Source organism: Rhinolophus sinicus, linkage group LG04, assembly GCF_036562045.2.
Source record: "Rhinolophus sinicus isolate RSC01 linkage group LG04, ASM3656204v1, whole genome shotgun sequence".
Lineage (NCBI taxonomy): Eukaryota > Metazoa > Chordata > Mammalia > Chiroptera > Rhinolophidae > Rhinolophus > Rhinolophus sinicus.
In genome coordinates, this window is record NC_133754.1 from 93,735,334 (window position 1) to 93,750,603 (window position 15,270).

The window sequence follows — 15,270 nt, forward strand, 5'->3', positions numbered from 1 at the left end:
TCTATACGCTGCCTACAGGAGACTCACTTTCAATGTAAAAACACACACAGATGGAAAGTAAAAGGGTGGAAAAAGTTATTCCATGAAAATAGAAAGCAAAAGAAAGTCGGAGAATAGCTATACTTTTATGACACAAATAGACTTTAAAACAAAGACTGTAATAGAAGACAAAGAAGGGCATTATATAATGATAAGTGGGTCAATCCAAAAAGGGATATAATATTTGTAAATATATATGCACCCAAATAAAAGCACCTAATATATAAAGCAAATATTAACAGACCTAAATAGAGAAATAGACAGCAACACAGTAACAGTAGGGAATTTTAATACGCACTCCACTTACAGAAATGGATAGATCACCTAGACAGAAAATCAGTAAGGAAACAGGCATGAAATGACACTTTAGATCAAAGAGACTTAGATACATACACAACATTCCATTCAAAGGTAACACATTTTTCTCACGTGCACCTGGAACTATTTTTCCAGGATAGATTATATGTTAGACCACAAAAAAGTTAAGATATTTAAGAGGACCGAATCCTTTTCAAACTCTTCAAAAAAATATAGGAGGAGGAACCACTTCCAAAATTATTTTATGAGGCAGCATTAGGTGTGAAACCAAAACCAGACAAGAATGCCTCAAAAAGAAAAAAAGAAAATTTACAGGCCAATATCCCTGATAAACATAGATACAAAATATTAGCACATTAAACTATACATTAATAGGATCATGCACCATGACAAAATGGGATTCACTCTAGGGATGCAAGGATGGTTCAACATCCACAAACCAGTCAATATGATAAACCATATTAACAAAATAAATAAATATCATATGATCATCTCAATAGATGCAGAAAAACCAGCTCAGCTAAAAAAACCCAAAAACATCCATTTATGATAAAAGCTCTCAAGAAAGAGGATACAGAGGAAATGCAACTCAATATAATAAAGGCCATATATGACAAGCCCACACCTAACATCACACTCAATGGTAAAAAGCTGAAGCTTTTCATCTAAGATGAGGAAGAGGACAAGGAGGCCACTCTCACCACTTTCATTCAATGTAGTATAGGAAGTCCTAGCCAGAGTAATCAGGCAAGAAAAAGAAATAAAAGGCATCCAAATTGGAAAGGAAGATGTAAACTTCCATATATATGGAAGAAAACCCTAGAGTCCATCGAAAATCTTTTAGAATAAACAAATTCAGTATAGTTGCAAGATACAAAATCAACACACAAAAATCTGTTTTGATACACTAATGAACTATCACAAAGAGAATTTAAAAAACAACTCCATTTTCAATAGCATCAAAAAAATAAAAATAAAAAATAGCCTAGAAACACGTTTAACCAAGGAGGTGAAAGACCTGTATAATGAAAACTATCAGACATTAATGAAAGAAATTGAAGGCACAAATAAATGCAAAGATATTCCATGCTCATGGATTAGAAGAATCAATATTGTTAAAGTGTCCACACTATCCAAAGCAATCTACACACTCAATGCAATCCCTATAAAAAAAAAATCCAATGGCGTTTTTCACAGAAATAAAATGAATAACCCTAAACCTTATATAGAAGCAAAAAAGACCCTGAAGAGACAAAGCACTCTTGAGAAAGAACAACAAAGCTTGAGGCATCATGCCATCTGACTTCAAACTGTATTACAAACCTTTAGTTAAAACAGCATAGCAGTGCCCTATAAACAAACACATAGATCAATGGAACAGAAAAGAAAGTTCAGAAATAAACCCACACATATATGGTCAATTGATTTCTGACCAAAGAGCCAAGAGTATATATTGAGGAAGGACAGTGTCTTCAATAAATTGTGTTGGGAAAACTGAACAGCCACATACAAAAGAATGGAACTTGCCCACTCTCTTACACCATCCACAAAAATCAACTCAAAATGAATTAAAGATCTGAACATATGACTGAAACATTAAAAATTATAGAAAATAAAAAAAACATAGATGGTAAGCTCCTTGGCATAGGTCGTGGCAATACTTTTTTTTTTTAAATCTGACACTAAAAGTAAAAGCAACAAAAACAAAACTAAACAAGTGAGACTACATCAAATTAAAAAAAAAAAAAAAAACTTTTGCAGAGCAAAGGAAACCTTCAACAAAATAAAAAGACATCTACTAAATGGGAGAAAATATCTGCAAATCACATATCTGATGAGGGGCTAATATTCAAAATATATAAAAACTCATACAATTCAGTAGAAAAAACAAACAATCCAATTACAAAAGAGGCAGCAGATCTGAGTAGACATTTGTCCAATGAAGACAAATATATGTCCATCAAGTATATGAAAAGATGTTCAATATCATTAATAATCAGGGAAATACAAATCAAAATCACAATAAGATATCACCTCAGTCCTGTTAGAATGGCTATCATCAAAAAGACAAGAGATAACAAGTGTTGGCAAGAACATGGAGAAAACGGAGTCCTGTGTACTGTTGGTGGGAATGTAGATTGGTGCTAGAACTATAATTCCACATCTGGGTATTTATCCAAAGAAAAGAAAAACACAAATTCAAAAATATATCTGCACCCCCTTTGTTCACCGAAGCATTACATACAATAGCCAAGATATGGAAACAACCTAAGGTGAATGAATGGATAAAGAAATAAAGAAATGGTGGTATACATCTTAGCCTAAACAAATGAAAACAGGTATTGTGTTTCTAGGTGGGGGAGGGTGACCAGGAAAATTATGGTAACAAGAATTGTTTAGTGAGGTCTGTTATGCAGACCTCAAATCAGTACTTTCTACATGATGAAGAGTTGCTAAGAAGTCTTTCTCTTCCTTGTACCGGAGAGGAAGATACCTCTACAAATGGAAATTTCTTTTATAACTGTAAACTTCTTTACAAATGGAAAACCTGTGCTCTATTTTTAGAGCTTTTGCTGCATCTGCTTATTCTCAATGTCCTTTCACTCAAAATAATCCATATGCCCAAGAGTTATATTTTGGGGTGGTGTATTCTGTTATCCCTTAACACCATCAGCATGTAAGTTCCACATACCAAGAGAGTTTTATGCTGATTTATAATTTAAAGTTACAAAAAGAAACAGCATGTGTTGCTCACTGCCTTAACAATAAACTGTCCTAATGACATCACAAAAAAAGAAAAAAGAAATGGCGGTAAATATGTATTACACAATGGAATATTATTCAGCCATAAATAAGAAATCGTGCTATTTGTGAAACATGGATGCACCTTAACAGCATTATGTTAAGTGAAATAAGTCAACAGAGCAAAACAAATACCATATGATCTCTTTTATAAGTGAAATCTGAAAACAAAACAAAATAAACACACACAAAAACCAAGCTCATAGTTAGAGAGAAGACATTGGTGGTTGCCAGACGTGCCGGCGGTGGAGGGGTGGTAGGAGGTGGGAGAAATGCATGAAGGACGTTGAAAGGTAAAAGGAATAAAAAGACAACACATCTAAAATGGAAGTCTTGGTCATTCTCTTCCTCCGTACTTGCTTACTTTGATAAATAGCCATTTCATCATCTCAGTTTTTCACAGCAGCTAGCGAGCTGTCATCTTTGAAAACTTTGCATACCCACATTACCCACATCCAATCTTTACCACATCCTCTCAACTTTATCTCCAAAGTCTTTATCTTTCTCTTCGACCTCTACTGCCAACACACCTTAGTCCTAAGCAACAGCATCTCTACCTAGAAAGCAACAGACTCCAATTGGTTTATCTAGCTCCCCGTGAAGTCCTCGCTAATCTATTTCCTCATTGTACCCAGAATACGCTTTTAAAATTGTAAACCAGGTTATGATTCTTGTTGTAGGAAGAAAAATGCCCCCCAAAGATGTCTATATCCTAATTCCCAAAACCTATGAATTCTACCTTAAATGGCAAAAAAGACATTAAATGTAAGGGCTCTGATGGAGGTGGCGTGGGGAACTATTCCGGATTATCCAGGTGGGCTCAACTTACCTCATGTATCCTTAGAAGCAGAAAACCTTTCTAACATTTGCTCAGAAGAGGATGTGACACAAAAGAATACTCTGAGATGCACTATTCCTGGTTTTAAAAATGGAGGAAGGAGGCAGAAGGCCCCAAGCAAAGGAATATGGATTGGCTTTAGAAGCACAACAGGAAAATGGATTCTCCTTAAGAGCTTCTAAAAAGGAATGCAGCTTTGACGACGCCTTCATTTTAGTGTGGCAAAATCCATGTTAGACTTCTGTTCCACAGAACTGTGAGATACGCACTTTATGTTGTTTAGGCCAGTAAGTTTGTGGTAATTTGATATGGCAGCAGAACACTAATAATACTCCTCTGCTTGGTTTAAAAACCTGATCTTTAATCGTTTATAGGTCCCATGTGATTTGCTTCCTGCCTAACTCATGGAATGCTTCACTTTCCCTTCATTCTTTTGTTCACCCACATGTGTTCCCAAAATATGCCAAGGATTTTCTCAGGACATGTGGCTACCTTTTCAGGAATGTGCTTCTACTGTCCCCATTTTTCCCCCAAATTAAATGAATTCATCCTTTGGTGCCCAGCTTAAATGTCACTTTCATGATGTCTTTTCCAACTCCAAATTAAGTTAGGTTTCTTCTTTTGTATGTTCTCGTAATAACTTGTAATTTTATTTCTTAGAATGCAACATAACATGCAATTATATATTTAAGTATGTGGGTTTTAAAAGAGTATCTTCCTAGATAGAATGTTAGCTTTATAAGGGCAGAGACTTTTCCTCACTATTATATATCCCCGGTACTTAGAATGTAATAGGAAACCATTCATTAATTCAGTAAATATATAATGAAAGAATCGTAAAATAAATTGAAAGAAAGATAAAAATAGAAGATGGAAGGAAGGAAGGAAGGAAGGAAGGAAGAGAGGAAGGCAAGAAGGAAAAGAAAGAAAGAAAGCTTTTACTGTTACCTTTACTAATACTAAGAACAGAATTTAAATGAGTTAAAGGTTTTAAAAATATTTGCTAGGAATAACTGGGCATGATTTTTACCTGTAAGTAAATGAAATATATAATATATTCAACATCAGTATCGAATAATTGTATGAATATTATATTAATGATAATGTTTTAGAGTACTTGTAAAATAAATTATAATACATCCACATAATAGATAACAAAAGATCCATTAAAAATGATTTCATAAGCAAGAGAAAATAACAAATTTGCTATATTGAAAACCTTAGTGTTAGATTATATACATGTAACAATTATTTAATAAATATTAACCTAACATTTTCATGTATGAGAAAATTGAACAGTAAAAATACTTATATATAAACTATTGGCATATCATTAATTGTTTCCTTAATATACAATTATAAAATTACTAGATCAGGGTTATAAATATTTTTATGCTATGTAAAGTACACATATTTACATTCTCGATTTTCAAAATTTTGCCCAATCTGCAAATTATGCTACATTTTTCTTTGAATCTAAATTTATTTATTAGATCTAAATAAATTTTCCTTATTTGTACTGTAGATTGCCTTTCTTTTGTCAGCTGTTTGGTATTTTCTACATTTTCCATTACTGTGATATGTTATTTTAATTGATCTATAAGAGCTTTTTATTCATTAAGGTTATTAACTTTTACTATATAAATGTATAATGTTGCCTGTTTGCATTTGTCTTTTAATTTTGTTCATATATTCAGATATGCAGATATATAAAACTTTCATTTAGTCATTTATAACTTCAGTCTTTGATGTTATGATTTAAACATCTTTTCTTACACTATATAAATATTAATTTTCATGAATTATGTTAGTTTCATTTTTAACCTTTACATTTTAATATATGCAAAAATTTATTGGGCATGATATAAGACAGGGAAATAAATTTTTTCAAATTGTTACCCCATGTGGTAATCCTCATATCATTTGCCAAATTATACTTCCTCTTCCATTTGATTAGATAAGTTATATTTATAATATATGAAATGTTCATGCAAATTCCAGCCTATTTAATAGACTGTTTATGCCATATTCTATTCTTATAACAGTACCACATTCTCTTAATTTTGTATTTCCTGTGTTAGTTCTTTTCCCTGTTTATAAACTGTTGAGGAAAACTAATATAACATATTTTTAAGTTCATCTACATAGTAACTTCTTATTAAGCCTAAAGTGAAATAATTAAAATAAAGCTTCTATAACTTTCAGACAAGTTATCCATAAAATTTTTTTATTTCTGGTTTTACCATGTTTATTAATGAAATGCATTTTATGGTTATCATCAATACTCAGCTTTTTAAAAACTTGTTCAACTTTCTCACTAGCTTATTCATTTACATAACAAATATTCACTGTATTTACGTCTCAGTGCCAGGCAAAGTGTCAGGGACTACCTTTTGGAAGTACACATTCTAATAAACAATCAAACAAACAAACAAATAAATTGTATAAGTGCAAAAAGAGAAATGAAGAGGATGCCATGAAAGAGAATAGAGTGATTAGGGAGAGAGTTACTTAGCTACCATGTTTCCCTGAAAATACGACCTAGCCAGACCATCAGCTCTAATGCGTCTTTTGGAGCAAAACTTAATATAAGACCCAGTATTATATTATTATATTATATATATAATATTATATTATATTATATTATATTATATTATATTATATTATATTATATTATATTATACCCGGTCTTATATTATATTAAAATAAGACTGGGTCTTATATTATTTTTTGCTCCAAAAGATGCATTAGAGCTGATGGCCCAGCTAGGTCTTATTTTAAGGGAAACACAGTACAGTAGTCAAGGAAGACATCTGTGAGGAGGTGACCTTTAAACAAACACCTGAAAAATGAGTAAGCACCAATCTTATAAAAACTAGGGAAAAGAGAGAGTCACAAACCAGAAACAAGATACAAAGATCATAAGGCAGGAGAGTGCTTGGAATGATTTTGAACCCTAAGGTAGTCTGTAGCATAGTGAGCAAATGGAAAAATAACATAAGATAAAGTTGGAATGGTAGTCTACAGTCAGATTATCCAGGACTCATGTCATATTTTCCTTTAAATGCTACTAGAAAAAATTAAGGCAAAATGGGACACATTTATATTTTAAAACAAACTGCAGCAAAACTATAAAAAATAGAATAAAGATCAGTAAAAGGTGAGAAAACCACTTTGGAGGCAATTGTAGTATTCCAGGTAAATTAGAACTAGAGCAGATTTGCCACCCATTATAAATTTAGACACCATAACTTTGTCCCCAAAATGATAGAAAGCCCTTAGAATTTTTTAGAAAGAAAAATTATTATACTTGTTATATTATGAAACATTGTGTGAATGTATTTTATTAAATATAAATTCTACTTTGTTGCATTGTTTTTTATATTATATATTAGCATTATTTTAAAATTCTTTGTCAGTAATAGACTAAATGACTAGAGACAAGAAATCCAATGAGGGATAAGACCTTGAACTGAAGGACTATCAAAGATTATGAAGAAGAGAGAGAGCTAGGTCAGAAATTTTTCAAAGCCTCAATGAGCTGAAAGAAGGGAGTGAACAAAATCAAGTTCATTCTTAAAGATCACATTCAGTGATAATTATTGTTAAATAAAGAAACATGTCATAGAAACTATGTCCTTCCAAGATCCTTTTATTTTTGTCCTTTGATAAAAATAAGAAAACTTACTGCGATCCTTCTGTGTTTAGAACTACTACGTTCACTAAAAATACTTTACATCTGTGACAAAGAAGCCAGTCTCATTAGTCTTTAAAGAGTGGAATCCAACTGGTTTTTTACCCTGTGAAAACACTAAGAGTTGACTTTACAGTTTCAAAATCAACAAAATTTTCCTCTCAATAACCAAAACACACCACAGCATGCAATAACAGTTACTTATGATCAGCTCTCACGTAATCACATAATAAAGAGAATAGTAAATTTATCACATCAGACTTAAAGAATTCAAAATTTCATTATACCACTAAGACCATTGTGTAGTTCAGCAAAATTGTTTTCATAACAAAACTTCCTTGATAAAGAAAACAGTGCACCAATAATCTGTTCCAGATTATTTCCCAGTCACTACATGTAAACCTTTGGAATATGTTTCTACACAACACGAACCGCAGAGGACATTTAATCTAATATAATTTAATCCTTCTTAGTTAAACAGTGTAGAGCTGGAGGTGTTTCTGAAGAATAAAGCTAAAAGTAAAAATTTCCTTCATTTCATCATGATATTCAAAGGTTGCATATTTATTTTTAAAAAATCTGTGAATTCATGAAGTTGTAACAAAAAATACTTTGCTGCTTTATTTGTCCTATAATTGATCTTCCGTATCATCAGCGAATATATTGAGTGCAGTGAACTGTGGTAGCATCTGGGGCTCAGGGTCCCCCCAAACTCACTCGTTATTGGCCACACTCAGTTCCCTGCTGTTGTAAGCTCAAGTCCCCGACTCTCTCAATGACCGTTGGCCGGGTAGTGCTCTCAGCTCCTACCAAATGATGTTAGGTCTCTGTCCAGGGCTCATCTCCATCTCAGCAATGTCAAATTCTTCTCACTCCTTGAGTCTCTCTGACTTTGTTGTACAACCAGACAGAGAAAACTCTCTGCCTTTACAGGGCTCCTGTGTTTATGTCAGGGCTCCTGTGTTTACATCAGGGCTCCCAGGATAATCACTGTTTCTTAAAAGCAATTGTTCTACAGAACATAAAATAGTCCATCATACTCAGTGCCCTAGGAACTATCCAGGATGTGCACATAGGAGAACCCTGCAAAGGTGGCAAGTGGGGGTGCTGATTTGGCCCACTACAACCCTTCGTTCTGCAGCAACTACCCTCACGTTAATCCTTCCCAGAGACACCATTTCAGCCATTTAATTTTTCACCTCTAAAACGTCCAATAGATTCTTTTTTTAAAATCTTCCATTTTTCTCTTCATTATGTTCACTTTTTCTTTTAGATTGAAAACATCTTGTACATACTTGTAATAGCTGTTTGAATGTGTTTATCTGATAATTCTGCCATCTCTGTCCTTTCTGAATCTGTTCCTATTGACAATTTTTTTCCTCCTGTTTATACATCACATTTTCCTTCTTAAAAAATTTTTATTGGATGCTTAATGTTGAATTTTACATTGTTTGGTGAAGAATTCTTTTGTACTCCTTTAAAGAGAGTTCAGACATAGTTCTGACAGAAAGTTAAGCAACTTCTACATCAGTTTGATGCTGTCAAGGCTTGTTTTTTAAGCTTTTTTCTTAACAGTCTGAAATAGCCTTTGTTTTAGGGCTAATTTTGTCTCACTACTAAAGTGTAACTCGTTTGCAATTTCTAGCAAATGCCAAACTGTGCATATTAGTATACATTTAATTAGGTATCTTTAATTTGCAGATGATACTTAAAGAAATGTCATGGAAAATAAATATAAAAGCTATATTTCGCTCTTATTAGCCAGGTATAAATACAGCATATCATATCTCCATGAAACCTGAGGCAGATACTTGTTTATTAACAACAGCATTATAGATCTCTATTGTATAACATGATGAAATAAGAATACCCAAACAGGTCAGGAGATGAGGTCAGTATTACCTTTGTAAAATGAGTGGGCAAAGCTCTGCTCAGGAATTAACTTGGCAAGGAATCCATGGTTCAAACTTGGATGAGGGATAGATGGTATGACCACAACTGTGGAGAAAATCATGGGATCAAATTTGAGCCAGCATGTAACAACCTGCAACATGGTCCACTGAGATACATGACAATTCTATACTACTGCAACATGCAAACAGTACTAGCAATAAAGACTGCACCTCTGGGGGAAGGAAAGCAGCTATAATTATGACAAAGGAAATAATATACTTGTTAAGTCATTTTAGCAACATACACAGAGTCATACAAACACACAAGAAAATCAGAACTGGTTTTAGTGAAATGGCAATTCACTAAAATAATGCTCATTTTATACATATATGACTGATATGAATGCACTAAAAGAAAAAGTTGATTAAAATAATAAAAATCTTAGTGCCATTTTATAAATGGTCAAAGACATAAAGTGGAATGGTAAAATAATGTTCAATCTGAAGAATAAAATGAAAAGTAAAAGTATACTCCAAAGAAATATCATGTTTATGTGTTTAAAGTAAATATAACATGCAACAGCCAAGTATTATAGCTAAAACATAATCCATATTTCCACAACAGCAATAAAAGCTAAATGAGGTATGATATGCTTATGGACAACAAAATGCAGAGATTTGACCACTAATTTCTACTCACTTTTTAAAATATCCATTTTATTTATATACCATATGCATTTATTTAGGAAAGACAATTTCAACTACAATTTAATCCAGTGGTACATGAAATAACCACTGGGTTATCTAGGTTACAATGCAAAAAGCAAAGCAAACAACTTTCATATAAATACCTGGCAGGAAACGTAATTGATAGAAGGCAGCCCATGACTTTAAAATATTAGTTGCCAGAAAACGTGTTCATCATTTTCAAGCAGAGTAGGCAAAACTAATACAAGAACTCCTACAACATGAGCATCTTCTGAAGATAAGAAAGACATGACCCAGGATGGTTCACTGTGGTCTATAACTCTGATTTTAGTTGAAGCAACTTTGGTATAAAGTTTAGAATGTGTGTTTGCTTACTATGAATCTCTGATAGAATACTGATATTGAATGTTTAACATAAAATATTTTGAATATAGAATATGTTGAATATAAAATACTGATTGTTAGATACTGAAATAACTACACAGTGAAAGAAAGAAAGAATGGAAGGAGGGGAGTAAAAGTAAAAAGGAGTGCTATCTGCGAACCTGGTTATAAAGATTTATATATTTTATATATTTACATATTTATTATACGTTGGCTTAAACTACTCCATTTGAACTACTCTACAAAGACCTCCTAATTTCATGTTTATATAGGTTGAAAAGCAATACATTTAAAATATCAGTTATTTGCATATTAAATAGTAGTATAAATGATTTGTATTAATAAATGGAAAACATCAAAAACAAAATTGCACTGATAAAATGAGAATATAGCAAATATTATAGAAATATCATTCATACATTTTTGAGGAATTAAAGAATATTAAATTGTCATTTATATACCATGCACTTGTAAATATTTGAGGTGATTATGAACAGGACCAGTTTAAATCTGGATGTAAAAATGAAATAAAAAGGAGGTAAATGATGGAAATTCAAATAATGTAAAAAACATTCAGTACCTGTACTTGTTGGAGAATTTATTTCTTGTCTGATGTTTCTACCTGGTTGGCTTCCAGTTCTTGCAGTCTCTCGTTGGGGTTCTAATATATCACGATACTTGGAAACCATCAGAACCGAAATGAAGTAAACAACAGCGAGAGCTAAGAACTGTGCCTGCTTGCTATCGTCCTGTGTAAAACAAAAAGGCAGTTTTAACACTCGAAATTTTTGAAGTGAAAGTTCTTAGAGTACAAATAACTATTCCTATTTCATTTTTTATGGGGGCAAAATATGATATTTGACTTTTATTAAAACATGTTAAATATATATTGATAATCAGTAAGTATCGTTTCAGTATAAATGCAAAACCCCAGGAATACATCATCTGAGTTATAGGTTGAAATGCAATTTCAGAAAAGGAGAAAGTTAAAGTTTTGCTGCCATGCCACAAAATTTTATTCTTTGTCCTCTACACCATTACGATCCATTACTTCCATAACTCAGTATGTATATTTATACACTATGCACATGGCACAGGTTAAAAAGAATAATTTTATGCATCTATTATAAAAACAAAGAGTTTTAAATGTTATTAATGAAAAGTTAATAGAACAAAATTACAATTGGAATACATATACAATTCTAACATATTAGTATCTGAGCAGGACTCTATATAATATAGAGAGTTAAGCAACTTATAAATCGGTTTGATGCTGTCAAGGCTTGTTTCTTAAGCTTTTTTCTTATCAGTCTGGAATAGCCTTTATTTTAGGGCTAATTTAGTCCCACTACTAAAGTGTCACTCTTCTGCAATTTCTAGTCATGTCACACTGTGCATATTAGTATACATTTAATTAGGTATCTTTAATTTGCAGATGATACTTAAAGAAATGTGATGGAAAATAAATATAAAAGCTATATTTCGCTTTTATATAATATAGAGTGCAAAGCAGGGGAAATATAAACAATGGGAAAGCATAAAACATAATTTTATACCAGCTTGATATGACCTAGAAGGGTGATATGACAGCTTAAGAAAAAAACTAATGCAATCTTTGTACAACCAGATTAAGAAGTGCCAAGTCCCAATATTCCGCACTGGAAAAATAACCACTAAAACACTGCCAATATTTGAGGCTCCTAATTTCAAAAGCTCAATGACAAATGGGGTTCTTCCAGAGGAGAAGAGCAAAGTGGTAAAAGGTCTGAAAGGGATCAATCTAGTTAGGATAGAGAGGTAATACCATGTTTCCCAAAAATAAGACCTAGCCGGACCATCAACTCTAATGTGTCTTTTGGAGCAAAAACTAATATAAGACCTGGTCTTATTTTAGTACAAGATCGGGTCTTACACAATATAATATAATATAAATCCAGGTCTTATATAATATAGTATAATACAATACAATACCAGGTATAATACAATATATAACACCAGGTCTTATATAACATAATATGATATAATATAATATAATATAATGATGGGTCTTATATTAATTTTTGCTCCAAAAGATGCATTAGAGCTGATGGTTCGGCTAGGTCTTATTTTCGGGGAAACATGGTAAGTGTCTGAGATATACACTATGAACTCGATGAACACACGTTATGTTGCTTTGATAATGTTTCGTAAGATACATCTGGGAACATTTAATTCCTTTCAGGAAGAAAGTGAAGCACTACTGTTTGGTTATCAAGATTTTTCTATAAATCTTAGAAAAATTATCATAATCTACCATAACAACCTAATGCAGACTTTACTATCAATTTAAACATACTGTCACACTTAACATAGACTCTTTGTTAGGTCTGATTGTGCCTCTTGGAGATAAAGATATGCTCCATGTTTTAACCATTCGTCATTAAAAAAAAATTCTTTCCATAACACATTTTTTCAGAATGAATAACTCCCATTTCTAAGCAGTTAAATTGTTAGTAATTTTTTTTTCCAAGTCTAAATTACAGATTATGTTAAGAGTTTTATATCATGGTTTTTATACTTGTGTTTTATCTATTTAAAATTTTTCTGTATTATTTATTAATTATAAAAGTAGCACGGGATTATAGAAAAATGGAAAATAAAAAAAGTACAAAATATTAAAGCACATAACAAAAACCGTTTACCTAGAGATAATCATTGGTAGTATTCTGGTATGTTTTTTCTAGTTTTTGTTTTTTATAAAGGTGTACATGTGCACGTACCTACACTCAGCATGCAGATGTAATATAAGTACTTTTGTATACTGCTGCTTTCCCTTAAAATATATCATGAGTGTTTTTCCATGTCACTAAATTTCCCTCAAAACTATGTTTTAATGGCTGCATAGTTTCCCATTGAATGAATATACTATGATTTATTGGGCTGAAACTATATTGTTGGATACTGATAATGTTGCTAATTTCCCTGCAGGCATCTCTGATGAGCACATGAAGTTAAATACTTTCTGAGCAGGGACACTGGATAACAGAGCATCAATATTTATACGTTTTAACACCTACTGGTAAAGAGCTATTCAAAAAGTTTACCCAATTTCTATACTTACCAGTAACACATGACAGAGCATATTTCAATGTACCCTTGCAATGGTAAGTATTCAATAGTAATTTTTAGTTTATTTAATAGTAAATATACCTCACTTTTGTTTTAATTTGTAATTTTGACTTCCAGTAAACCTGAATTTTTATCATATGTTTGTTACCTTATATTTCATATTTTATGTCCACTGCCTATTTTTGTGTTGGTATGTTTATAATTTTCCCAGTGATTTATAAGAACCGATATATATATATAGAAAAATGATCATATATATATATATATGATCATTTTTCTATTGTATATTCCTATCGCGCAGTACTATGCTATATGACTCAAATAGACTTTAACCACTTTCTAAAGTACAAAGTACTCCATCCAATTTATTGTTAAATGTTAATTTAAAACATAAACTTTGTTCTGTTTCATAAATCATTAATTAAAATAAGAAAAACAGAATCTAAAGTGGCTGGTAAATAATAACTATATAAAGATGTACTGCCAATATTGAATCTGCTGTGAAATACTGTATATTTCTATGCAGTATGTGGAAAGGCCAATCTTATTTTTATTTACCTTGCGTAACTTATCATATAATTGGAGTATTCCATGAAACCCTCTGCTTAAGCTATCCTTTCCTTAAGCTTTATTAAACTACCTTTCTAACTGAAATTCCCAACCGTATTTTTAAAATGCAGATTCTTTTTTGAAAAAAAATTGCCAGTAACACCATAATGAATTAATCCCTGTTATCCATAACACAAGTAACACTAATGATAATAAATTATTCAGTACCTGGATATGGAGCAAGGACTAATAAAAGAGAGGAGTAGGTGATTCAAGATAAAATGAATTATAATTTTTCAAGGTTCTCCCTATTCTTTGTATACATATAACTTAAATCAGAATTTCACATAATTTAAAAAAACATATCAATAAGCTTTCAAAGAAAGCTAAGACTAAACCATTTTACAATCAGAAGTACGTTATAAACCCCACAATTCCTGACGTTGGGATGTTCCGCTGTAATATGCAACTTTCTTATAAAATTTAAATTATTTTACACAAATGACAGTAGAAGGTTTTTTCCTGGGAAATCAAGCAGGTGTAACTTACCACATCCCGAAAGACAACGGCACGGAGGCGATTGATATCAACATCCTGAAGAAGTCTATCAGGATCCTTAATAGGAGAAAGGTTACCTGGAACATTTTCTAATGGAGTCTTTAAAAAGATAGAGAATTGTCAAAAAATAAATAAATAATACCATAATACATGAACTTATATAGTAATATAATTTCTAATACCTCTAATTTCGTCATTGAACTGGCCACATTCTTTACCTGCTTATCACTGGACAACATTGTATTGACTACAGTACTCTATTGTAAGACGCTTTCTCTGTTGTCCTCTATTCTTTTCACAGTTTCCCGTGTTCTTTATCACCACGGCTACCAGTACAGACTCAGAAAATCAGGTGAGACTGTGGTAGAAACAAGGCTGAT

At 32.0% G+C, this 15,270-nt stretch overlaps 1 protein-coding gene and 1 long non-coding RNA gene across 11 annotated transcripts in view; one reads left to right on the forward strand and one right to left on the reverse strand.

Moving 5' to 3' along the window:
* NBEA (neurobeachin) overlaps positions 1–15,270 on the reverse strand; it is a 661,793-nt gene that overhangs the window by 438,984 nt on the left and 207,539 nt on the right. For 5 of the 7 annotated variants that reach the window (XM_074330024.1, XM_074330023.1, XM_019736465.2 and 2 more), the window contains exons 27-29: positions 14,882–14,989; positions 11,256–11,424; positions 9,594–9,689 (exon numbers count right to left, since the gene is read on the reverse strand). In XM_074330024.1, the coding sequence (XP_074186125.1) occupies positions 9,594–9,689; positions 11,256–11,424; positions 14,882–14,989 (373 nt within the window). The remainder of the gene's footprint in view (positions 1–9,593; positions 9,690–11,255; positions 11,425–14,881; positions 14,990–15,270) is intronic. The other 2 variants (XM_074330026.1, XM_074330027.1) reach the window with 1 other exon arrangement.
* Positions 1–15,270, forward strand: part of LOC109449832 (uncharacterized) — a 265,241-nt gene that overhangs the window by 96,057 nt on the left and 153,914 nt on the right. For all 4 annotated transcript variants that reach the window (XR_012495586.1, XR_012495587.1, XR_012495588.1 and 1 more), the window contains exons 2-3: positions 13,643–13,818; positions 15,192–15,242. This is a non-coding gene — a long non-coding RNA (uncharacterized LOC109449832). The remainder of the gene's footprint in view (positions 1–13,642; positions 13,819–15,191; positions 15,243–15,270) is intronic.